This window comes from Apodemus sylvaticus, unplaced genomic scaffold (assembly GCF_947179515.1).
Source record: "Apodemus sylvaticus unplaced genomic scaffold, mApoSyl1.1 scaffold_66, whole genome shotgun sequence".
Lineage (NCBI taxonomy): Eukaryota > Metazoa > Chordata > Mammalia > Rodentia > Muridae > Apodemus > Apodemus sylvaticus.
In genome coordinates, this window is record NW_026263217.1 from 1,038,096 (window position 1) to 1,064,596 (window position 26,501).

The window sequence follows — 26,501 nt, forward strand, 5'->3', positions numbered from 1 at the left end:
CATATACCTAGTCTGTTCCTTTTTGTCAATGATGTCAATTGTAGTCATTTGAAAATCCTTTGACTTTTCAGCTAACCTTAATTTCATGACATCAGAACGCATGCTCTGACTGAATCAGGGTTTCTAGAGTGACCACAGTGCCAGTGGCATAAGACTTGCAGGTGTAGTAATTGTGTGTTCACTCCTGGCCTCTAGCTAAGGTTTCCTGAATTGAGTTTGGGCAGATGAGGGTGGGAAGTTCCCACTCAATCCTCAAGTACAGTGAAGTCTGAGGCCACTGGACACACACACACACACACACATGCACATGCACGCACACACACACACACGCTCACACATGCTCACACACATTCACACATGCTCACACATACTCACACACATTCACACATGCTCACACTCACACTTATACACATGCTCACACACACATGCTTACCCACACGTACACACACTCATACATGCACACTAATACCCACGCTCACACACATTCACGGGCACACACACTCTCTCTCCTTCTCTCTCTCTTTCTCTCTCTCTCTCTCTCTCTCTCTCTCTCTCTCTCTCTCTCTCTCTCTCTCACACACACACACACACACACACACAAACACACACACACACACACACACACACACACACACACAGTGAGGTCAGTGAGCTTTGCCCATGATTCTTTGCACAATAGCTAACTATGGAAGCAAATATCAATATAAATTTTCATCCCTCTTGCTCCCATCCAAAACCTTTTGCCAGGAGCTGTTTTAGAATTGTCTTGATTGACAGTAGAGTGCCTGCAGATGCCTGCACATGTTGTAATGGGTTGGTCCATATCTAAGGACTGAAGTAAAGAAAAGAAAAGCAGTTAAAATAATAATAGAAAAATGAAGACAAGCACATTAATACCTGCAGATTGAGTTTTGCAAGAGCCAGTATATTAAACATAGTGGGTAAAGTGAGGTAATTTAGAATAAAATTTTGTCTGGAGGAACTGAAGTTTTTCATTTTATGGTTGTTTTACGAGCATCGATGTTTGAAGAGCATCAATATGGGGGTGGAGAGATGCTCTGGGATTGAGAACACTTACAGTTAATGTATTGCACAGGCCTCAACATGGCTGACGAACCATCCCTAACTCTAGTTCTAGGGGAACTTAATGCCTTATTAAGGTTTCTGCAGGCACTGTATATATGTGACCCACACACATACACACATGCAGACCCAATCACCAATGAATGTAAAATAAGAAAAAAATAGTATCAATATCCCAACCAATGTCAAGAACCTGGGAGATCCTAGAGATAGGATAAAGAAGACATTAGTTTCATATCTTAAGGCGTTAAGAAGAAAGACAGGTATAAATCTCAGGGACAATGAAAAGTTAGACAGAAATGCATGGCTCAAATATAACGCCACATGGGGCATGATTTTAAGCAGATGGTTGAAAGCCAGAAAGGATTCCATCTGCATTTTCTCAGCTGAAGGGATCATAAGACTGGGGAATCTCAGCAGAAAACAGGTATTACAATGGTTACTATGTCATAAAAATGATTTGTTTTGTTTTTTTAAACCCACAGCCCCTGCTGTGAACAGAACACAAATGCTAGCACCCTTATGAAATGTAAAACACAAGCACAGAAAATAGAGATTAAGAGGGGACAGAGGAAGGGCAGGCATGCTCTGGGCTTCTTTCTGCTGAGTGGGTAATATGGATGTGCCCACTATTGGTTAAAGAGAACCAGTAGAGGTTAGAAAGTGCCAAACCAGTACAGAGAATGCACAGAAGCAATCCAACCCACTTATAAAGTGGAGAGTCACTAGACAATATCTAACGATAGCAGTTCAAGAAATACTGGTGCTGACATCAGAACTAATTCCAGAAATTGTTACAGGCAGTTTCACCCCGCCTTTCTCTTGAGAATGTCTGCCATTACAGGTCCTACGGGTAGCCTCATTTAGGGGCGCAAAACACGAGGAGCAGACCCCTACTCCCTCAACCACCCACCCCACCCCACCCCTGCCATCACACATGCAATCAAAGAAACAACCATGCTCTGCATCACATAATCCAGGCTTAACTACAGGTGTGTGCTTATATCGCCTCAAACCAAATTAACTTCTGCATTTTCTGGCCACTGTCCCAACTAGGGACATGAAAATGATTTATTAAAAGCATGCTGTGTCAGTAACTTCATCTGCTTCCTGTGGCTGTGGCAAGCCAGTTCTTCTCTAATGCTGGGCTCTTTGAAGTCGGCAGGTTTGGGTTATTCACCTGGCTTTGAGCCTGTTGACAATGAACTAACTGGTAAGACTAGTATACATTGAAAAGCCTCCGTGGGATTTGGGTGTGAACTGGGAATTCCCTGCTGCTACTCAGCTGCTTATCCAGCACAGAGCACGATTAACTTTGCAGTGTATGTTTTAAACTCTTCATGTTTCCCTTGTTGTTTTTTGTAACCAATCATATTTTTACTACATAGATTTCTCATCCTCGAGAACTGGGGTGCATCATATACAAGTTTACGCTTTGTCATTTTGCTGTCTTCTACAACTTCCTATCCTCTGACATCTTACTAAGAAATGTATTAAGGGATTGCCTTAAAACCTTCTCATTGATGTTTCACTGTCTCAAATACCGTTTGGTGAGCGTTAGAGTGTTTCATGAGTGATGTGTGTTGGTCCTGCGTGACTACGTTTAAAGGCATTCGATAGCCAGCCCTCATGCCCTGTTGCCTATTTTAATCTAGATGCACATCATCCTGTGCGGCTGGCTTTACTGCAAATAATTGTTTGTGAGATATAATACTTTCTGTTAGTGTGTATGCTCAGTGGGTAGAGATGCAGGGCACTGCTAAATCTATCGTTCCGATAACGTGTGAAGTATCTCTGCCCCACTTTCTATATGAGTCCCTAGGTTAGAAGACACGAGTACTTTCCACTTTTCACGTCTCCCTAGTGTGGAATATCCCACCATGCACTTTGGTTTGTGCAGTTCTTGCCATTTTTTGCAAGTTTCCTCAATGCTGACCATTACAGTTCTCCTAACGCAGATGGTATTGTTCCTTTAGAGGAGGGCTCTGAATTGAAGAAGCACAGGCATTAAGTAACCTTTGAACATGAACACTTTCTCTGAGACTCTCTGATTCTTTATGCCTACCCAACACCTTGCCCCTATTCCACTGAGTGTTAAAGATATAAAAGCAAACTAGTGTACCAAAGTTTGACCTCTGTGTATCACCCAAGAATGCTCCAGCCTTTTTTCATCTTGGAGCCATTCAGCTCGATGAAGAAAATGCTTGGATCCACTATTTCCTCTTGATTGGCTCTTTCTTTGCATTGCCTTCACTATTCTGTATTAATGGGTAATCTTGCTGAGTTCAAGTAGAGGAAACAGAGTTTATCAAATGATCACTGGGGAGAGAAAGCAATGAATGTTAATCTGTTTAACACTTCAGAATAGCAATTCAGTCTTACAACTGTAAGGAACCCGTTGACACAGTTGAAATTCTAGTGTATTTTTAACGGCACCTACAATACTACTTAAGGTTAAATGACATCATTACAGAAGATATGAAGTAAATCTGGTATATCATCTAAATGACTTCTTAAAACAACATCATCTTTTACTCCAAAAATAGCAAAATATTTAATATGTCAGTTATAAACTTCAAAAAAATTTGAAGAACAACTTGAAAATCTTAAGATCCTTTTTAAATAGCATTCTTTTTGTAAGGATAAGTTTGTCTGAATTATTCCAGTTTGTTTTTGTTTTTGTTTTTGTTTTTGTTTTTTACTATGTTAAAGCTATAGTAAAATACTGCAGGTCCCTTAGTATTCATAATTCTCACTAATGCAACTAATTCAGCAACTAGAGGAAAAACTTCATTCCACCTAACTGACTAATAACTAATATTTATTTCCATAGTTGGAATGTTAAAGATCTAGAATCTAATAATGCTGTTTACGTCTCAGCAAATACAGGCGAGACAGAAGTGGTCTTTGTCCCAACATTTGGACCTTGTTGTTTGAACCTTTACAGAAGTCCCAGAGAGTACACAGGATTTCCAGATCCCTATGATGAGCTGAATACAGGAAAGATTGGTTTATCATTTGCGGCTGTGATTAATGGACACTGGTGAATGGGATCCCTTCTTACAAAAGTAATAAGTATCTCATGGGAGAGGCATTTACATTCTTCACTCCTAATGCAGACCTGCCACTCAGCTGATAAAGTGTTAAAGGAGAGAATTCTTACTCTTCTTACATCTTAGAAATAAAGACTACAAAAAGGATCAGAAGACCAGGCACCTTTAATCTCAGCACTCAGGAGGAGGAGGAGGCAGGTAGATCTCTGTGAGCTTGAAGGCAGCCTGGCCTTTACAGTGAGTTCTCGGTCAGTCAGAGCTACATAACAAGATCCTATATGAGAGAGAGAGAGAGAGAGAGAGAGAGAGAGAGAGAGAGAGAGAGAGAGAGAGAGAGAGAGAGAGAGAGAGAGAGAAGGATCCTGGTGACTGAGTCATACAGTGGGGTAAGTGAAATCCCACAACCGTCCACTCAACTTCACATTAATGGAAAACATCAACAAAGCAGATGACCAATGCTGGCCTCCTTCTCTAATGCATATTCCAGATCTATGATGACATGACAGTGGAGACCCTGATCTGTGCTTGAGCACCGTCTCACAGATGGGAAAGTCTCTTTTGACTGCAGTAGAAGTTAAATGTCTCTTGGTCATTTCTGCCCTACCCCCACTCCCGGTGCTCAAAAAAAAACAAAAAACAAAAAAAAATGATAGAAAGCTGTGGCTAGGGGACAGTGAAGACAGACGAGGACTTGAGAGCCTTCTATTTCTCTCCAGAAGATTCTATGGGCAACCACTATTGAGTAGGATGGGAGGAGTATCTACTTTTGACTTCCGTATTTTAGCACACCCAAGTCATCTTGGTCTTTTGCTTCCTGACGATTCTGAGACTTGTCTGGTTGCCACACTACAGTTTCTTTATTATGAGAAGAGGAGAAAGGGATCCACATTCATAAATAGACAAAAATTCAGGGTTGTTCCCGATGACCTGAGATGGAGGAGACTTGGAGCCTGTTCTCCTTCACTGCCCTGCTTCAGAAACTGCGTCCAGGTCCAGAGTACGATGGCTTCAAAGCCTCCAGCGTTGGTCAAGCTAAGACCCTTTTCTGTTTCTACCATTGCATCTCATGGCATCATTTGGAATCCATCTGAAAGTTAATGACTCTTCCTTTAGATATTAAAGACTTGTTTGTTTGTTAAAGTAGTGCTAGCCTGATCTGATCCATAGACATTCTTTAGCTGTGGTCCCTGTCTATGGGAATAATTTTGTGTTCTTGCTTTTTTAGGGAGAAGGGGTGGCCTACAGAGGCAGAATCTTGGTTGAACTGAACATGTTCCTTGAAAAGAAACCACCAGAAACCACTCAAGCCCATTTGAGCCCATTTCAAATGATGACCTTCTGGTTGTTGAGGTAAATGTCAGGGAGAACATAGCACAGGATTCAAGGGATTGGAGAGTCTAAGAGTCATCTGTGGGAGAGTTGGAGAAAGATCTGCATCAGAGAAATTCATTCCAACATTCCCTTGATATATCCATGACAGCCCTTTGAAGATAATGAGGCTTGCTTCAGCTACTGCAATGTTAATTGGTATATTAGTCTTTGGTAGTCTGACCAAAATTGAAGAATAGACAACTTCTGGGTAGAAGAATTAATTTTGGCTCACTGTTTCTGAAGGTTTGGTTCATGGTTGTATAGTCCCATGTAAACCAGATAGAACAGGATTATGAAAGGCATGTGTGACTGAGGAGCTTCTTCATTGTGGAAAAGCAACAGAGAGAGGGAACAGAAAAAGAAGGCAGTATCTTACACTCCCTTGTGACTTGCATCCTGTACCTCTTACTGTCACCAACTCTTGACACTGCCATCATGATATACATTCAGCAAAGGATAATCCATTGATTATATCCAAGAGTCCTTGTCTCTGGAAACACAGAGAAATACCTATAGGCATGACTAATCTCGTTTTGTTAATCCAGTCATTCTTGAGATAAAGACTGGCCACCATATATATGTTTATAAGGACAGAGTACGCAAACAGTGCCCTTAGGTGGAGAGGTTGTGAGGAAGAGCTCTTCCCCTGGATGGCTTTAGGTACCAGAGTTACCCCATTTCTACTTTCACAGGCAGCTGCTACATCTGAGGCTTCATAGCGATAAGGGCAGGCCTGCTTCCTGCTGGCATTACAATGGCTTTAAGTCCCTTTTTACTTCAAGCCAGAAAGTCTAAGTTCACCTCTCTCTTTCTGAGACTCTCAGGTCAATGTTCTTGGGACACACAAATCTGAGCTGTTTGGCAGAGTAGCTGACTCTCAGACACTCCTCTGTCCAGGTCTCTCCTGGCTCGTTTTAGATTGCCCTGGGCCACCAACTCCCTCAGGGTGCCACACCCTCCATTGGGAGAACGGAACATTTCTCTCATTTTCCCATGTTATTGAGAAACCAAGCAGCAACTTTAGAAAAGATGTCAGCTCTGAGCCAAGTAAACAGCAGGACGGCTGACATGAAGTGGCTGCTGTCAGAGCCGTGACCTGGGGCAGCTCTCTCAGTCTCTGTTTATCAGCCTTCCAGTCCATTTCCAATCTGCCTTCTTAAAGCTTGGCCCAGTCAGTGCTTTGGGCACATTCTTATCTCTGCTCTCAGGTCCAGGTCTGAAGAGTTCTCTGCTGAGCCAGTGCAGTTTTCTTTCTTGAAGTCAACTAATGTCTGGCAGTTATAAAGTCTGACCCCTTTCAGGATGACCAACAGGAAGAATAGCCACTTACAGCAGCAGAGATTCTTCCCTCCCCGACCCTCCAAGGCCTTGTTCATGGACTGCCAGCAGGACGATTAGGTCAGGCTGGTAGCTGAAGCAGTGCTGATGGACTTTTGCATCATACACATTTGGAGTTTGGGACATTAGGAGCTCAGCCTTTGGGTTGCACCAATTTCAGTCCTTTGGCTCCTTCCAGAGCAGAGGCTAATGTTCCCCCCTTCTTCCCAAGACTACCTTTCTCTTTACCCCCTCACTTTGACTCTCCTGGGAACAAGGTACAGGGTACAGCTGTACACGGGGAGGCGGGGGGGGGGGAGGCAAGTTAGCCAAGGTCATAGCCTGGTCAAAAATGCTGTCCTGGAAGTTTATGTTACCATATAGGATGACTCCATTTAGGTAATATAAATAGTGAAAGAACTATAGTAGCCATTTGCTGTTAAACCCATGCATGAAGATTACCAAGAGGAAGGATGTGTGATCTGTCTTGGATGTATGTTCACATGTCTGCCTCTAGAATCCAGAACTGCTTACAGCTTTTCTCATACTTAGCCAATCTCTTAAGGCAGGTTCACAGGCTATCAAAGTAAGCCATTAGGAAATAACTGCTAAGAAATCACTAGTCCTTCTCCATCACCTAACCCCAGACATTAAAAAAAAAAAAAAAATTCTCCAGTAAATGCCTTAGCACCATTCGTGACTTTGGGTTTTGATAACTCCTGAGTTATCTCATTCTCTTGGTGTATAGCATAGAATGGTTGTGCTAAGATGAGACCTTAAATCAAGTATCATCAAAGGCGAGTATATGAATGCCCCCCTAGACCTTTTCAACCACAAGGCATGGTCAGCAGGGAGAGGGAGGCTCTGTGGTCCATTCATCCCAACACAGGTACAGCAACTTTGCATTAAGATCAGAAAATGTCCCCCCTACTCCTAATTTTCAATTACTTTGTTATAATTCTTGGGAATATCCCAAAATGTGATGAGGCTGTTGTATTCAGAGAATTGCTATAATCTCAGAAGCAGACCTTGTAAGTTAGTATGACCTGAGCATTTTTGTCACCCCTAAAGTCATATGTTCAAATCTAACCTCCAGAGTAAAGGAGTTAGGAATTAGGGCTTTCCAGTGGTGATCAGAAGATGAAAGCTCTAGCCTCAAAAGGGCATTAGTCACCTTAGAAATAATGCCCTGGAGATGAGATTACTCCTACCACATGAAGACATATTGAGAACAAAGGCCAAGAAAAGGTCCTTTATTAGATATCTGATATATCAGTTATCCAGAACTGGGACAAATACATAGTCACCATTTATTTGTTATACAGATGATGGTATGGTATTTCTGTTATGGATGACCAGATGGATTAAGATATAATTATACCAGTTTACTAGCCAAAAGGATTAAGAGTAACCAAATGCCTTGGCCTCTCATGCTGACTTGTCAAGCTAAATCCAATACAGCAGGCTCTTTGTTGGCTCTTCAGGAGAGCTTCTTTATTTGGATTCCATGAGTTCATGCTGAGAGACACAGGGCAAACCCATTTTCTGCTGGTTTTTACCGCAGACATGGAACTCAAAGAAATGGACTCCCACTCCCTGCACTACAGCCCTGGCTAGAGTCTTTTTTTTTTTTTTTTTTTTTTTTGGTTTTTTGAGACAGGATTCCTCTGTGTAGTCCTGGCTGTCCTGGAATTCACTCTGTAGACCAGGCTGGCCTCGAACTCAGAAATCCACCTGCCTCTGCCTCCCAAGTGCTGGGATTACAGGTGTGCCCCTCCACGCCCGGCTCTGGCTGGAGTCTTTATGTCCACTTTACAACATATTCAACTCTATAAAGATTTTTACCACATGGTGAGGATAAATTAGGAGAGAGAAAAAAAGAGAAGCAGGCAGGTGGGAAAGTGGGACATCCCCATGTACTGCTTAGTGCAGGATTGCCCAGGAGGAAAGCTACATGTGTCGTGTGGACCTTCAAGGAAAGCTGAAGAAGGTGACTGACCTCTTGGTGACAATGAGCCTGAGCAGTCATAGACTGTACCTGAGTTTTAAATATGTCATCTGCTTGGGAGGCAGAGGCAGATAGATTTCTGAGTTCGAGGCCAGCCTGGTCTACAGAGTGATTTCCAGGACAGCCAGGGCTACACAGAGAAACCCTGTCTCGAAAAAACAAAAATAAACAAATAGATAAATAAGTAAATAAATAAATCATTCAGATCTAAGGGTTGTGGAGAAATGCCATGATGACCTTCTAGCTATTACAATATTCTGTGGGCTTTTGTTTATTTCTTGATTTGGGGTTTTAGTTGTCGTCAGCATGCAATTACATCCAGGCTCCTTCTGTTCACACTGAACAACCTTAATGAAAGAAGGAGAATGGGAGTGGGTGAGAGACCTGCTGAGTGCCAAGAGATAAGAAGGCCCATTTCCTTCATTTGCTTAAAAACTGAAGGCCAAAAATGAAAAGTACCAACGATGTGTATGAGCCACTGCATCCGCCAGTGGTGGCCATCAAAGAACAGCCTGCCATTAGCCTGAACAAAAAACAGAATATGTTCTCTTCATAACAAATAATTATACACAGATATTGAAATAACTTATACCACACACTTCATTAATAAAAATGGGGGCGGGGTGGGGGGAAGCAAACAACCAAAAAGAGTAAGCCAAAAAACAAAAAACAAAAAAAAAAAAAAAAAAGACCAAAACAAAACAAAACAAAAACCACAAACAAACAAAAAAACCCAACCAACTAGCAGTTCAAAGGCACGAGAGAAGCTTGGGGCCTAAGCGCACCCCAGCCATGGCGCAGCGGGATCTGGGGCAGAGTGAAATGGACATCTATGCTCAGCTCAGCCTAGAACATGATCCTGGTCATTGTCCTACAAAGGCTGTGTGTTTGGGGATAGCTCTGAGACCGCAGTTGAAAGGGAACTTGTTTGTCAGAGTCAAGAGTGACCCACTCCCTGGAGCAGAACTGCCCTGGTTCTGGGTGGGCCTGGTGGATGGATCTCACCAGGGGACAGCAGCAGCTCCAGCCTGGTGCTTCCATAGAAGGCTCCAGGCAGAGAAAAGAAGACCAAAGGTTGTAAAGGCAGCATTATTCGAGCACCTACTGCCTTTGTGGGCCTCTGGTGTAGTTTCCTTTTTTTCATTGTCATTCTCTGGTCTGTTTTCTGTTTTTGCTTTGCACTTCCTGCTTTTTTATTAACCCATACACAATTACTTGTTGTCTGATTTTGCTGAAGCTACAAGTCAGACAATAAATACTTGCTGCAGTAATGTCTGTCCAAGTGGCTGACTATAAGCACTTCAGAATATGTTCATCCAAAGGGCATTTTTAAATGAAGGTGATTAATTTCGCCATTTTCGTTTATCTTAAAGCATTTCAGGACAGACAGCTTACCCCACCACCTCTTCTGTTTACTCTTCTTGGGGGTGGTGTAAGACTTCTTCTTTCCTAAAACCTCCACAAAGTCTCAACACAAGGAGAAGGAGAGGTAGGCTCTTTTTAAATGTTGTAGTCAAAGTATGTCCACCTTGCAGCTGCTTACCAGCAAAGATCAGACTTGCTCGAAACATTCCTTCCTCATCCTGATTCTAGGCCTTTACATGTCTGTAATTTAGCTTTCCTTGATAGTAAGCAGTTTTGCCCTTAAGATTTGCTATGCAGAGAGATCCCAGAACCAAAGCCGAAGAACCCAGTGTCTCTAAATCATGTTTATGTTTCTACCTCTCCTTAAGCTCTCAGTTACCTCATCTCAAGCAGCCGGACTCTGGGGCAAGTGAGCAGACGGTAGTGGAGCTCCTTATTGTGCTTGGACTTGTAAAGTGGTCCAAAGTGGGTCCATCTTTGTCTGACAGTGTATGCCAGTCTTGACTAATTGTGGTGATTGCAAGAAGCCCAAACTTCTTTCCAGAGGTCAGGTGTCCCAGTGGGAGGAGCCTGGGAAGCCTTTTGTGGGCAACTGTGCAGGCATTGCATGAGAACATCCTGGGGTTCCTGATGGAATCTTGACTTCCATGTCTGTGCAGCACAAATTTAGCCAGATACATCGTCTTCCCCACTCAGCAAACACCCCATGCTCTCTCTTTGTTCCCTTCGGAACAATCACAATCCTTCTTTCTGGATCCTGTATTGGGTTTTAGGTATTTTGTTTGTTTGTTTCTATTGCTGTGATGAGATACTGGACAAAAGCAACTTTTAAAAAGAGGGGTTAATTTTGGCTTAGAGTTGAGAGTACATTTCATTGTGATAAGGAAGACATACTAGCAGGAGCTTGTGCCAGCTACTCGCACCAATTACCTGGGAAGCTTTAGCCTGGATATTTGAGTTTAAAAGCTTCCTATCTAGCCTTCTGCTCTGGTACTGGTGTTGCAGGGGACACTGAGGCCATTTATCAGGGGCCTGATGCTACTGAGCCATCCTTGCAGTGAAGTTCCCTGAATTATACATGATTCAAGTATGCTGGGAGATTCAGAAGCTTAAATTTGAAATTTCTAAGGATTTAAAAGAAAGAAGTTATTTGTATTAGTCATACTTTTTCTTTATTATGGCTTCATCATAAAGCAGGACAAGGTGACTGTCATAATCAGCTCCCGTTTTTCTTTTTGATCTGCCCAGAGCCCTACCTCATGCACGGTGATGGTCTCACAGTTAGGGTGGGTTGTCTCGCTTCCATAAACCAAGTCTAGAAATTGTACCTCAGACTCAGGGCCCAAATCATAGTTCCTTTTTTAAAAAAAACAACTTCCCTTTTCTTAAATCATGCTTAGCATTTTATAAAGAAGACGTTATGTTGCATATAAAATTATGACTGCAATTGAAAGTGAAGCTGAGATCGCAGCCAATGATTTAGAAAGAATTCTGCAAGAGCTCAGAGGAGTTTCTGACGGAACTTTCTTAGGGGGTTCTGCTTTATCTGCTAGGTCAAAATGCCTTTCACCAAAATGGCAACTTCATGGTCATGAGCTTTCTAGAGGACTGCTCCCTTCTCTTTATACCTCTACAAGACTACAAGATGATAAAAGTTCTCACAGAAACCAGGCATGGCGAGGCATGTTTATAATCCCAGCACCTAGAGACTGAACCAAGGGGTTGTGAGTTCAAAGCCAGCCTAGGCATAGTGAGAGCTTGAAACAAAATAAAGCCCGTTCTTAAAGCAGCCCCCTCCCCACCAAAAATAAAAATAGAATCACTCTAGAATCTAGCGGTTTTACATCTGAGTGCAGATTCAAAGGGTTTGGAAGCAGGAGCGTACACACCCAGTGTTGTTCATCATAGCCAAAAGGTAGAAGCTACTATCCAATGTTATCATCATAGCCAAAAGGTGGAAGCTCCGTGTGTATCCATCACTAGGTTACTAGATAAACAAATGAAGTGTCTCCATACAACAAAATAGTACTGGGAAAGGGTTATGTGAAGGTATGTGTGCTGCAACATGGATAATATAGAAAACATTGTGCTAAGTGAATTATGCACAGCACAGGATGGTAGCTGCCCAGGGGCTAGTGGAAAGGAGAGATGCAAAGTTTTTCTTTGAATGTCAGCTTTGCAATGTGAAAAGAGTTCATTTGAATAGATGCAAATGTACCTGGGTCGTTGGTGATGTGAATGTACTTGAGTCCTAAAATGGTAAATCTTTATATGTATATGTATTTTCTTATGTATTTATATATATATATATATATATATATATATATATATATATATATATATATATATATATACACACACACACACATAGGCACAAATAATCATACGTACCATGGTTTTTAAAATTGGTGTGTAATGGGGAAAGTACCCTCTATATAATGATGGAGACATAAATTTGTGCTTTTTAGAAAAAGATCATTGATTTGGGGGTCAGAGGGCTGGATAGATGACTCAGCATTTAGGATCACTTACTGCTCTTGCAGAGGGTTTGATATGAGGCCTTACAACCGTCTATAATTCCAGTTTTAGGGTACCCAACACTTTTATAACCCCTGTGGCTCCTGCAAAGACGTGATTCACATTACATACAAGGCACTCAGGCACACACACACAGACACACACACACACTAGAGTAAACTTGTTTTCAAAAAAAAAGATAATTTAAATAAAGCCATAGGACCTGGGAGAAGTTGAGGGGGGATGAATAGCACAACAATACACTGTGTAAAATTCTTAACAACTAATAGGGCAGTGGTAAAAAAGCTATAATCAATGACTAGATGGTAACAAGATGTTTGCTTGGTTTTGATTGAATTGAGTGGGAAAGTGTCTTTCAATACTGAGAGGGTTCAGACTTCGGATCACCTTAGTTGGTAAGATGCATGGGAAAGGCTCTCCCTTTACCAGGATGTTTTTTTCAAGTACTCCCTTTAGTGATGTAAAGTAGATGCCTCCTCAGGAGTCCTGGGGAACTGGAAGGGCACTGTGATAGCTTGAACACGGAACAGGAAGGGCACTGTGATAGCTTGAACACGGATGTATGAGGAAGAAAGAAAAAACTTGTAAATAATTATGTCTGGTTATGCTTAATAAATAAAAAGAATCTTGGTTTAGTTTTGTTTTTGAATGTTTTTGAGGCCATTGTCTGGGTATCTCTATAAATAGGTGTCCAAAGTTGTGCCTCATACAAGCAAGCCCCACCCAATTAGTGATTCATTCGGTTGAATAAAGACCGTGGTACAGATAAGAAGAGAAGGAAAGGATCAGTTAAATTATTCAAGAGAAGAGAGAGACAGACAGAGAGACAGACAGACAGAGAGACAGACAGAGAGAGAGAGAAAGAGAGAGAGAAAAGAGACTGAAGGTGGATTAGAAAAAGGGAGGGAATATAACTCCACTCATTTTTAAGTTGAAAATTAAAATCTTTATTGTTATTTTTGATTAGGAAATTAATACTTAAGCGACTCAAAATATCAAACACATATAAGTTAGAAAGAAAGTTGCCATATCTCTCCGCCTTTTATAGTATTGCTGTTATATTCTTCCAGACCCTCTACCTGTGCATCAATATTAAAAAAATATTTATTTAATAAATTCACTTTAAAGATATTCTTTTGAAGCAGGGGATATATTTCTCTGGTAGAGTACTTGCCTAGCATGTATAAAGGTCTGAGTTTAATCACCAGCAAAATAAATAATAAGATAACATATTTCCCTTTCCTATGCTTGCACTAAGGCTTAAGTTGTTATGAGTTTTTATCCTATTATAACAGTAACATAATTTGTTTGAAGCATGACTTGCGGACATTTGCATTGTTTTCCCCTTCTGATAATCATTTCCATGGTGACAACCCTTTAGTCTCTGCCCACTAACAAGAGACGGAGAGTCAAGGGATCTGAAAACATAGTCCTGTGGCATTTAGTACAGCACTAATTAACTAGGCTTAGCCTTTGGTCTGCTGGAAATCCACGTATAAATACAGACATGTGAGACGGTCCTGAACCTTATGTGCGTTCCTTCTGTTTAGAAATACCAGCGAAGGCTGAAGTGCAGCCTGTCTGCCGTCTTCCATTCAGCCATCATGTTGCAAGATGTCGGTGAGGCCATTCAGTTCGAAGTCAGCATCGGGAACTATGGCAACAAGTTTGATGCAACCTGTAACCCTTTGGCATCAACAACTCAATACAGCCGCGCAGTGTTTGATGGTAAGAGTGGTGTGAAGTTCTCTCCTGTTCGTGCTTACAGAGGGTCCATCTCAGCACAAGAGGCACACGCTGTATTTAGCTCTGATGGCTATTATCCCCAGCTTCTCATTAGATAATGTAAGAAAGAGCATTGGACGTTAGGTACCCACAAGAGTCGTTACACCCATGGGCCAGTGTCCCAGGCTGGACACCAGAGTTCATGAAATCCCAAGGTGATGACCCCAGTAAATACCACACTCCCTCAAGCAGCTGTACCCCACCAAGTGCAAATCCCCTTTAGATTCCTCAGTTGACAATGGTCGCACTCTGGCTCAGACACTGGAAAAGCCAGGCTTTTGATTCTTACTAGTAGTTACCCAGTTCTATCACCTAGTTCTCTTTTAGAAGATTTTTTTTTCTTTTTAATTGTGTGTGTATGTATCCGGCTCTATGCACATAAACAGTCCAACAGAATTGCTATATTTTTACCTAAAATTTTTTTTGCCCATGCTGACTTAAAACATAAAAAGCCCTAGTGAGTGTGAAGTGTTTAGTCTTAATTGCAGAAAGTCTCTTGAGTAATGCCAAGCCCGTACCAGCAGCCAAGGTTTGCAAAGAACAGAGGATGGGTCAACTTCAAGTGTCCCTGTTTTCTGAATCCTGACTCTCCATATCAGGGAACTACTATTACTACTTACCTTGGGCCCACACAAAGCCCATCGTCACCCTGACTTCCTACTGGGAGGATATTAGTTACCGCCTGGACGCAGTGAATACTCTCCTAGTCATGGCAGAATGGCTGGTGAGTTATCTGTGCAGCATTTACTTTTAGCAGACAGTAAGGTAAACATGGGGTAATACACACCCTAGGCATCTGTAGTACCATGTCTCCAACACACAGTGGTCAACAGTAGAGCAGATTACCAACAACGGAGGGAAATGGTACCCGTGCCTGTCCTTTCCCCCTGGCCATTCTACCCTTTACTAAGGAGTTACCTCTGTCCATCCCATAGACACAGCACCAGGACACCCACCCTCCAGCCTAAGAGGAGGAAAAAAACCGAGAATGTGACAAGAGTCTCTCTTTAGGAAACACCCAGATTTCTGCTCACTTTCCATTCACCAGAATTCCAGTTGTACAGCCACACCCACCACAAGGAAGTCTATCTTAGGTTTAAGTGAGTGCTTGCTTTCTGACTGTCAAAGAAGGGAGGATGCCACAGGGCAGAGGAAAGGGAACTGGTGTCAACATGATTTGCATATAAAGGGCACCTTGTTCCAATAGCCTGGTTTGCAATTTGTATTACTTTGCTCTATTACAGAGAGAATTTCTGCTATGGGAAGGCCCACCAGTCTCTGCTCTTGCTTCAGACTGGGGGAACACTCCTTCCCTGAAGCCTGGAGGAGGTTGGGGGGTGTTTCTCTGGTAGACCTGCTTAAGAACAGACAAGATGGTCTTCTTGACACTGGTAGGCTACAAGAGTGAGGAGAAAGGGCCACGTTTGAGACACTTCTACTTAATGTAAGATACTAAGCTATTTCTATAAATCCCACCCAGCATTAATATTAATTTAGAGTGCAAATGGGTGGGTGGGGAAGGAGTGTTTGGGCATAATCTATCCATCTCATATGTATGGAAATATCACATTAATCTCATTAATATGTGATTGAAATAAGTTAATAACAATATTGTTTCAGTTTACAGTATTTGATAAATGTTAGACCAAGATATATGAGAAAATATCTGATGAAAAACTCTATAGCAAACTAAAAATATTGCTTTTTGATATGCAGGCTGCTTTATATCAAAGATAGATAGATAGATAGATAGATAGATAGATAGATAGATAGATAGATAGATAGATAGAGATAGATAGAGATAGATTGATATAGATATAGATAGATAGATAGATAGATAGATAGATAGATAGATAGATAGATAGATAGATACATAGATAGATATAGATGTAGATGTAGATATAGATATAGATATAGATATATAAAACCATCTTTCTATACCACCAACATGGTGCATGTGAATGTCCTGGCTGATGCCCTCAAGAATAGCAACAAGGCATGTGCCAGGTCCTTAGTAGGTTCCAAAGCCATAGTCTGGTTTCGGCCTATGGCGAGGGATGTGGTTGCATGAGGGAACTGGAAATCACTGATGACCACAGAGCTGAGAAGACAGCGGTCAGAAGACAGAACCTCACAGGCAGTGAGTGATCAGAGTGATCAGGCTCAATGGAACCTGCAGCTTCAATCCATCGCTTGGTTTCATTTGGCTGATAACCCCAGGGAGCATCACAGACCAAAGTCCTTACAAATAAAAGGCCTCCACGTGTCGGGGGTGGGCGCACAAATACTCAAGGATGACTGGACTTCAGTGTGATTTCCTGATTAGTAAAGATGGAATGGAGGCAATGGATAGATAGTCCTGTGACTAAGAGTGTTTGCTGCCTTTCCAGAGGACATGGGTTCTCTTCCTAGAACTCACAACCACCTGTAGCTCCCATTCCAAGGGATCTGTTGCCCATTTTTTGGCTTCCAAAAGCACCAGGCATATGTGTGGCACACAGACATACATGTTGGCAAACACTTGTGCCCATAAAATAAAAAAACGAAAAAAAATTAAATTTAAATATTTATACATTTTAATTTATAAAAATTTTAAATTAATATTTGTAAAAATAAATAAAGCTGAAATTGAAATGCGGTATCATTTTTAGATTTATTTATTTATTTTATGTTTTTGAAGACACTGTCGATGTCTTCAGACATACCAGAAGCGGCATTAGATCCCCTTACAGATGGCTGTGAGCTACCATGTGGTTGCAGGGAATTGAACTCAGGACCTCTGGAAGATCAGTTAGTGCTCTTAACCACTGAGCCATCTCTCCAGCCCAAAATACAATATTTTTTTATTAGTTTCCATTTTCCTTCCTCAAGGGAGTTGGTGGAGAATCAGACAACCTTCTAATTATGTTGGGGCCATTCTTCAGGGTTTTGTTTTTTTGGTTTATGCCCTGGTTCCCCTTATCCTCTTCTTCCACTGACCGAGTTGTCTGAGCTCAGGCTGGTCTTGACAAAGAGAGTGACTTCCCTGACCTTGGCTAGGCAGAGCAGGCACTCCCTTCCTCTCTTTGTTGGCAGATGCTCAGCTCTAGCACATCAGCATATGCTGGGCTTAGCTTGTACTTTCCCAGCTCCAGCCCTGAAATAACCATTTCTCTGAGATGCTGTGGTCATTTTAATAGGAAGTGACATTTGAAAAACAAGATCTGGGTACTAGAGTGCTTATGGTTACTATACTGTTGCTTATAGGCCTTGTGGCCAAGAAGTTCATGGTCACACTCATATGCATGGGCATATACATACATACACACAGATATATGTATAAACTTATTTCTATATCTGTTAAAATATTGAAGGCCAGAATGGTGCCTCCAATTTTAATCTACCACCAAGGACTTAGTCTATCTTTCCTTCAGTGAGATCCCAGTTTCTGCTATCCCAACTGTAATCATTCATTTGTTCAAACTTAAACTCCACACATCAGCCACTGTGAGCAAGTTCACAGTGATTCAAGTTTGATACTTTTGGATTTCCTTTGCCCTGAAACTAAGGACAAATAGCTAAAGTACTATTTTCATAGGTTACATGGGTTAGTTCAGCTGTCCATCTGAAATATAACTGAGCCCATACTATTTCCACGTATATCCTTTTGTGGGTTCCCTCACCTATTCCTGATGGTTTCTTTCTGTTTATTTTTGGAGTACATAAAATATTTACATAGTTCCAAAGGTCAAGAGACAGGATAAGGTTTTCGCTATTGCTTAAACTTATCAGTGTCGATTGCATTTTGAATAAAGGTAAATAGCACAAAGCTATGGTAAATATCACTGAGTGAGAAACAAAGCCCTCTGGCTTCCTGTAACTAAATCTTTTTATGTCCCTGACCCCATGCCCACCCTCTACCCTGCCTTGGAAATAACACTTTCTTGAGTATAATGGCAGAGTTATCAGTTCTCTCTCCTCTTTCTTAATTCTTCAGCAATCAAATATAGAGGCTGTAAAATCAGGGATCCAAGGTAAAATTCCTGCAAACCAGTTGGCGGAGGTGTGGCTGAAGATGATAGATGAAGTCATAGAAGACATGAGGTACAGTAATCGGCCTCCTATATCCTCATCCCAGCATGCCCTGAATTCTTAGACTGTAAATGCTTCTCGAATCTTGTCAAGTTTTTCTCTGGAAAGGAAAGGAAAGGAAAGGAAAGGAAAGGAAAGGAAAGGAAAGGAAAGGAAAGGAAAGGAAAGGAAAGGAAAGGAAAGGAAAGGAAAGGAAAGGAAAGGAAAGGAAAGGAAAGGAAAGGAAGGATGGAAGGAAGGAAGGAAGGAAGGAAGGAAGGAAGGAAGGAAGGAAGGAAGGAAGGAAGGAAGGAAGGAAGGAAGGAAGGAAGGAAGAGAAATGCATTTGGGCATTGTTTTGGGCTCCTTGAAAGTCCCACCCCACCCCAGAAGAAGTTTCTGAATCACACAGAAAACCTCCATTCTCTGGTTTGGTGCCAAGTCTAAAGTAGCCCAGGGAGGCCCAGGCTGGATTCTGAGAATCTGGCCCAGCAGTCTGAGGCAAAGGGTAGGGGATGGAAGAGAAGGAGGAGAGATAGCCTGAGCTACCCTCCTGAAGAAGGACTTCTGACTTCCACAGAAAGATAGGATCATGGCTTCCACAACTCGGGACAATGTTCCTAATTCATGTCTTTAGAAATAGCTTGTTTGTGCTGTAGTTGTTGTTACTAAGTGTTTCAAGCACTCTGCGCTCCTTACAAAATACTTAACACTAAAACAGGAGTAGCAGATAGTTAGAACAGCCCCTAAACAAGGAAGACGTGCAAATTCATTATATACTAAGAAACAGAGAAGAAACAACAACAACAACAGCAACAACAATAACAACACTAACACACACACATGCACACACACACACACACACACACACACACACACACACACAAACACAAACACTCCAAGCTAAGTTAGACAAAGCCAGGACACAGACTTAGCCAGAGGACATTTCATAGCTGTGACTTGAAGTAACTCAGATCTGTTGGCATTTAAATTTCAAAAGAGAAAGTGACTCATTCCAACCTCATTTTAAATGTTGCCTAATAATAAAGCACTGGACAAGGAAGGTCAAAAAGAAAAGAGCATGGAGTACTCTGCTCTGTGGAAGCAGACATTTCCCCTTCTAGGGTAAGGCCCTTAGTCCCCCCTGTCCAGTTGCGCCTCCTAGTGGTTCATTCCCATCATTGGCGAACAGCTAAAATCAAAGAGTCACTGGCTTTGTGAGCATTCAAAGCTCCCACTGACAGACTTAGGCATCCTAAGGAGTGACCTCTTAATTACAGATAAGGAAGCAGGGAGGCCCCAGTGCTGCGGAGAATGATTTACCCACTTATCACTTCTGCCCCTCTCACGGCCAGCTTCTCACATTCAAAGGGCTCAAGTGTTGACTTCTGAGCGCAACAACATTCCCTTAAATTTTTGCCTTACGCGCAGCCACTGCAGGATCTTAAACCTTTATACACGTGTAGCCTCAGTTGTTAATGAAATCAAACAAAAACATGCAGTTACAGCTTTCACTTGGAAAATGCCTGTGAACTGTGGGATTTGCCAAAGAAAGCACAGGCGTGAGAATGCAAACTATTTTCAAAGAAGCTTTCTAAATGTTCTGTAGTAGGAAATTCCATGTTTGAGGAAAACCATGCTAGGATATCCTTCACACAAGGAGTTGGGTGACATGCAAGTGACGGTAAATTCTAGGTGGAGACATTATGAGTCGAATTTTCTGGTACTGGTGACAGTCTTGCCCTGTGGTCTCACCTATGCCACGGTGAGAGGGAGGCTCAGCTGGCAGGGGTCTAATCCACGTCCTGTTTTTCTTGTGGAGTCTTAACTTGGATAGACATTGTGCTATACATGTCGTCCTTCCCATCTTCAGGAACTCTCGGAGAACCTTCTGATGAAGATGATGGCGCTGGGAACATTTAGACTTTGCAGATTTAATTTTTGTGTTCCCTTTTCTGTTCTGCCAATGCCACAGACATCCTCAACTACGGTTTAAAGCAAGCAGCCCCTGTAGAATCAGGAGATTACAGACATGTCGATCTACGTGAAATGGCATGCAGACATACATTAAACATGTGGGCAAACATAAGCGAACCGAGTTTTGAAGCCTAGAATGTCATTCTTAGCTTTTGTTTCTCTTCTCTTCTTATAGATACACCTTGCCTGTCACAGAAGGAAAAACCAACGTCACAGTTCTAGATACTCAGATCCAAAAGTTGCGGTCCAGGTTTCTCTCGCAGATACATGAGGCAGCTCTGAGGATGAGATCTGAAGCCACGGATGTGAAATCCACCTTGCTGGAGATCGAGGAGTGGCTCGATAAATTGATGCAGCTTACTGAAGAGGTAGACCTTGTCATCTGTTTCCAGATGGATTCTGCGGATAACATGAAGGGTGGGGCAGGTGGTGGGTGGGGCTTCTGGTATGATATCTACCACTGGGATTGGATCTTATCAAAAATAAAAACAAGGACTTATTGGACTGAGGAGGCTACTGAAGGATGTATGGGGTAAAAGCCACCCAAAATTTAAGTTGGGTCCCAGAGGAACCTGCAAGAAAAGCATCATGTCTGCACTGCTGTCATAGAGTATTTTGCATGATGGAATACTAAAACACAACACAGAGAATTAAAATGTTATTGTAGTGTGGATGGGAAAAGCCTGGGTTTAAATATTGAATCATGTGTGGCCTTGGGCAAGCTCTTCAATTCCTGTCAGCCCATTTTCCCTACCAGGAAAAGGGAGAAAAACACAGTCCTCAGTTGGTAGAACTGTTGTTGGATTTAAAGATGATGATCACAAAGAAGGACAGAAGAGGTGAGGTATACAGTAGGTGCGGGATAAGTGTCGATGCAATACCCCACACCTCCATGGCTGAAAGAACAAGAGAAAACAGACACCTTTGAGTATCTAGGGTAGTGTCTTAGTTCCTTCTGTGGTGCTGTAACAGAACAGCGCAGGCGGGGAAGTTACAAAGAACAGAGGTTTCTTTTCTAGGGTTCTAGAGGCAGGATAAGTCAAGATTTAGAGACCTAAACTTAACAAGAACTTTTTTTTTTATTGTGTTATATCACTGGAGAGGAATAGAGGAACAAGAGAGAGTAAGCACCATGCACCTGGGACTGGGCCTACCTTCACACAATGCCTGTTCATATGCTAACTAACCCACTCCTGCAATAACAGCACAAATAAAGCTTCAGACATATAACCCTGAGGAACACATTCAAACACACCCAAAATATCTGTGGAAGGCTGCTTGGAGCTTTCTGATTAAAGCTATCTGAATAAATCCACTGATGGTTTTCTTCAGGTGATGCTTGAGAGGCAGAGGATACTTCCTAAAATACCTTTCAGATCCGAGTGAGTTACACATCTTCTTCTTCTTCTTCTTCTTCTTCTTCTTCTTCTTCTTCTTCTTCTTCTTCTTCTTCTTCTTCTTCTTCTTCTTCTTCTTCTTCCTCTTCCTCTTCCTCTTCCTCTCCCTCTCGCTCTCGCTCTCCCTCTCCCTCTCCCTCTCCCTCTCTCCCCTCCCCTCCTCCGTCTCCCCTACCCCTCCCCCTCCCCCTCCTCCTCTCCCTCCTCCTCTTCCTCCTCTTCCTCCTCCTCCTCCTCCCCCTCCCCCTCCCCCTCTTCCTCCCCCTCCTCCTCCTCCTCCTCCTCCTCCTCCTCCTCCTCCTCCTCCTTCTTCTTCTTCTTCTTCTTCTTCTTCTTCTTCTTCTTCTTTTATTTCTTCTTCTCCGTCTTCCTTTTCATCTTCTTTTTCATCTTCTTCTCCTATTTGCCTCCTTCACTTCTCCTCCTCCTCTTCCTCCTCCACTTCATCTTCTCCTCCTCCTCCTCCTCTGGGATTTACTTGATCCTTCCCAGAAGAATCTCTACAAAGATGTGATGCTGGAGACCTACTGGAACCTCAATGTTATACGTAAGACTGTGAATTTACTTTTGAATTTCAAAATAAGGGACAGATGTTTCTTTGTTATTGGTGATCTTCTTTATTTTAGTTGAAAATGAGGAAAAATGAGCTGAATAAACAGGTTCAGTGCTGTCAAAATCCACATTACTGTAATCTTTACCTAATTTCCTATCATTCCTTTTCTGGAACTGTATTTTAGGTTCCTATTGGGAAGACCATCATATTGAAGAACAAGGTCAAACTTCTTGAAGTCCTGAAAGGTAATTTCCATGTGCAAATTGATGCAAAAATGCCTCTGTTGAAATTTTAATATTTTCTGGAAGCTCTAAAGAAAAGCAACAATATTAACATTCAGTCCTTTAAATGTAGCTGTGGTTATAATATTCTCTCAAAACTATGCACAGCATTGTCGGTTATCTGATTCATGTTTGCAAGGAATTCCCTTAAGAAAGAAGACAAGGAACCAATGCCTTTAGAGATAACTTTATCTGATTTATAGTTCCATTAGAGCTATGCGGTGAATCTTCTAATCCATATAGTCTCATAAGATGTTACAAATTAAATAGTGATAAATATATGACCAAAACCCAGGAATATTAATAGTCCATGGTAAAGTTGATATTCATATTCTTGTAGTGACATTGCTAAGTTTATTGAGAGGTCAGTTTATGAGAGTGTAGAATGATGTCATGAAGAAACCATAATCCATATATCAAATGTCTATGAGAAACAAAAAGTCAAAGAGTGTGAATGCAATGTGTGGGAAGAGCTTTCATTCAATCTTCTTTTAGTTACTTTGAGCAGCTGCTCAGTGCTGGAAAGTTTTTCCTGAAACACTTCCAGACTGTTCCTTGGCTGTTCAGTGAAAAGCAAAAATAAAACACTAAGTGGGTTCCTCCAACCTCTCTGGCTTTTCTTGGGGCTTAAAATGAAGAGGTGCCGGTGCAAGAATCAATTTCTAAGACCAACTTGGAAGCAGGGTTAGTCAGAGTACAAAAAGGGTTGTAAGAGAGGTGAAAAGCTTTCCTGCTTTTACTGTGATTGGTATTAGGATAGAATTGAGAGGTAATTAATTTTAGATGATCAATAAATGTCTTGACTGGCCATTTCTCAGATCTGCACACTAGACAATCAAGGATCTGGATCAAATACTGAACTTAAGTTAAACCAAATTATTGTAGTTACCCTAGTTCAACCAAAAGAGGAAATCCAGATATCCTGATGTGGCCCTCTCTAAAAGGACTATTATTTCATAGCTTTAAAATGCTCTGCCTGAAAGAAAAACTATCAGTAAACTTTAAATGCTCTAATACAAGATGCTAGACTCTGTACAAATGGCCATAAAGCCAGTTACATTTTGCAGTTATATTGGGAATATAATTACAACATTTCTTTCCTGCCTTCCATGATTACAGAATAATGATACCTAAAGCCTAATGCTGGGGAGAAGAAAAGTAGATGGTGCTTCAGTTCCCAGGCTTGGAGTCTGAGGTTGAGACCATGAAGGAGAGAGAAGATGAAGAAAGAAGACTGTGCCATGGGGCAGGTGGATTGGCCAGGAGGACTGGCCTGGTGTATGAGCAGTCTAGGTAGAACATGGAAAATGATATCTCACAGCTATTAACAGGAACTATACAAAATAGTCAGTCCAACTGCAATAATTTAAATCTTATTATAAATACCAAGACCTTTGTGCTATATTTGGTACCTTTTTGATTCAAGTGTGGTAATAAATAAATAAATAATATTTACCACATCAAGGTGGCTTTAATTATCATTTCTGTCCAATGATTGAAAGGGAATGAAAAATTACGATGGCATAGGCTACACATTAGTCCTTGTTCCTGTTCTTTCTAGAAAATGTCACAATGTACTTTCAATCATCTTTTTTTTTTTTCTTTAAGAAGACAACAGGGAAGGATTGTTCCTGTAAGCTGTTATTAGATGTGGAAGTTGAAAGGCGGCCTGCTGCTCCCTGTGGTAGTGCATGTCTAAATCCTCAGAACTCAACAGGCACAAGAGGAAAATCACAAGGCCAAGACCCAGCTCAGCTATCTTATGAATTTGACATCCAGTACAGGGTAGCACAAATGTTCACTGCTGACACCAGTCTGTCTGTCTGTAGGCAACTAATTCTTTGATTATCAGTTGGGTTCTGTGAATATCAATTTTCTATTTCCTTTGTTAGTATCCAACTGAAAGTCAAAAACAACCCACAGCTGGAAAAAGTATCCAGTCTCTGATTCTGACAGTTGTCTGGCTGCATTAGAGATATGTCTTACACCCAATCTGCTGTTTCAGAAAGCTCAGGGCATCATTCTCTGGGATAAGGTTGTCAGAGGAGGTCTGAGATTATAAGGTCTCATAAGAATATTTTTCTCTGTGTTACTATAGTCTGAAAGCCACTAGACCTAGAAAAACCAACAGGGAGTAAAATGGTGAACTAAGATAAACTGAGAAATATTTCCTACCTGATTCTTTATGGTCTCCTTATGTCCCCAGGTTACACCACCATGGTCAGTAAGAGGAAAATATAAAAAACTATATAAAATAAAATAAAAAACAAAAATATAAAAAATATAAAAATTCACAGTATACTAGCTTTGGACTAGCCAGCTCCTGTCTTTGGGGATGGACAAACAAATGTAGTAGAATCCTCACCATTCAGGAATTATGTTAAGCAGGAAAGTTCATTAACTTCACAGTGGCACAATTGCCACTCCTGGGAAGCTAGGCTCACAGATGCCTACTCAAGGAATTTTCACATCACCTTTCCATGACTCACTGAGCCTTTCCCAGGACCACATCTTCCTCACTGGTTTACAGTGAGATGGAAAGACAGCTTCCTTCGTCCTCTCTCTCATTTCTCTAAGCTCCCCATTCTCACTCTCAAGTACACACCTCCTCCAACTTGCAGGCATAAATATGGGTGAACTCTCTAGGGACTAATTGAAAGCCCTGAGAGCAGTGGGTGTTGTGACATCACTAGAGACATCACAGGGGATGCCCAGAGCTCTCCTGGATTCACTAGACTGTTCAGACAAGGGATTGTATATGTCATGGGGAACAGGCTTTTTCTTCCTGTTAATGCTGTTCCTCTACTGAACAGAAGCTGAGGTGCCCATCCCGGGAGACTCTCCTGGGACACAAATGTTGATCACCTCCCTTTCAAAAGCCAGAAGTCTCAGCCACTGAGATTTCTCAGTGTCAGAACAATGGGAAAGTGCTGTGCTTTATTTCCAAATGTGTTAGCTGTGGAGACCTGGGTCAGGATGGAGAGAAGAGCCAGTCCATCAAGTTGGTAGCAGAAGACTTGAGATGTCCACTTTCTTCCTAGGCTTTGGCCGCATGAACTTGTTAGAAGGCAGTTCCAGGTCACCTTTAGCATGTGGAGATTCAGGACGGGAGGGACCTTCTCAGGACGGTCCTGCTTGGAGATGATGGCTGCGGACAGCGATCAGGAAAACAAGATTATTCTGTTTTGTTCTCTTCCGTCAGAGTGTCAGATCTGAGTAATCTTGTATATAGTATATAGTATATTGTATAGTATATATCTCTGTATTCCCTGCTCTGTAATTCAGGCTGTGAGAGACCCATCTCACCAGACACTCCCCAACAGTTGTGTGTCCAAATTTGTCAACAAATGTCCAAATCCTCCATTTCCTAAACAGCTCTCTTCTGCCCCTTAGCCACTTCCAACCTATTCTATAACTGAATTAACCACAGTGTACCCCACCTGGCTGCCTCTAAGTGTGGTCTAAATGTCTCAAATCTAAAAATACCCCATTACTCCATGCAGATCCTATTTTCCAGGAGATGATTGTTTTCTGGAGAGAGATAAAGACCACCAAGCCTGACTATGGACAGTGATGTCTAGCCTGGTCTCGAGTCATTCTTTCCATGGGAAGGTTATAGCTGTAAAGCCCTCTGTGTCCATATAGTTACAAATTTCATATTCTCATGGAAAATACATTTTTGCCCCTCATGGTTAAAATTCTAATCACAATCTCAAAATTAAT

At 41.7% G+C, this 26,501-nt stretch overlaps 2 protein-coding genes across 18 annotated transcripts in view; both read left to right on the forward strand.

The window, feature by feature from the left end:
• Positions 1 to 26,501, forward strand: part of LOC127676136 (myoferlin-like) — a 106,230-nt gene that overhangs the window by 4,495 nt on the left and 75,234 nt on the right. The gene's annotated exons all lie outside the window — the stretch shown is intronic.
• LOC127676135 (myoferlin-like) overlaps positions 1 to 26,501 on the forward strand; it is a 68,417-nt gene that overhangs the window by 3,563 nt on the left and 38,353 nt on the right. Inside the window, exons 3-10 of one of the 12 annotated variants that reach the window (XM_052172061.1) lie at positions 14,286 to 14,463; positions 15,120 to 15,244; positions 18,497 to 18,603; positions 20,723 to 20,915; positions 21,305 to 21,386; positions 22,437 to 22,491; positions 22,682 to 22,742; positions 23,898 to 24,242. In XM_052172061.1, coding sequence (XP_052028021.1) covers positions 14,286 to 14,463; positions 15,120 to 15,244; positions 18,497 to 18,603; positions 20,723 to 20,915; positions 21,305 to 21,386; positions 22,437 to 22,491; positions 22,682 to 22,709 — 768 coding nt within the window. In that variant the 3' untranslated portion in view covers positions 22,710 to 22,742; positions 23,898 to 24,242. Of the gene's footprint in view, positions 1 to 14,285; positions 14,464 to 15,119; positions 15,245 to 18,496; positions 18,604 to 20,722; positions 20,965 to 21,304; positions 21,387 to 21,879; positions 21,930 to 22,436; positions 22,492 to 22,681; positions 22,743 to 23,897; positions 24,243 to 26,501 lie in introns of those variants that run through there. The other 11 variants (XM_052172062.1, XM_052172066.1, XM_052172063.1 and 8 more) reach the window with 11 other exon arrangements.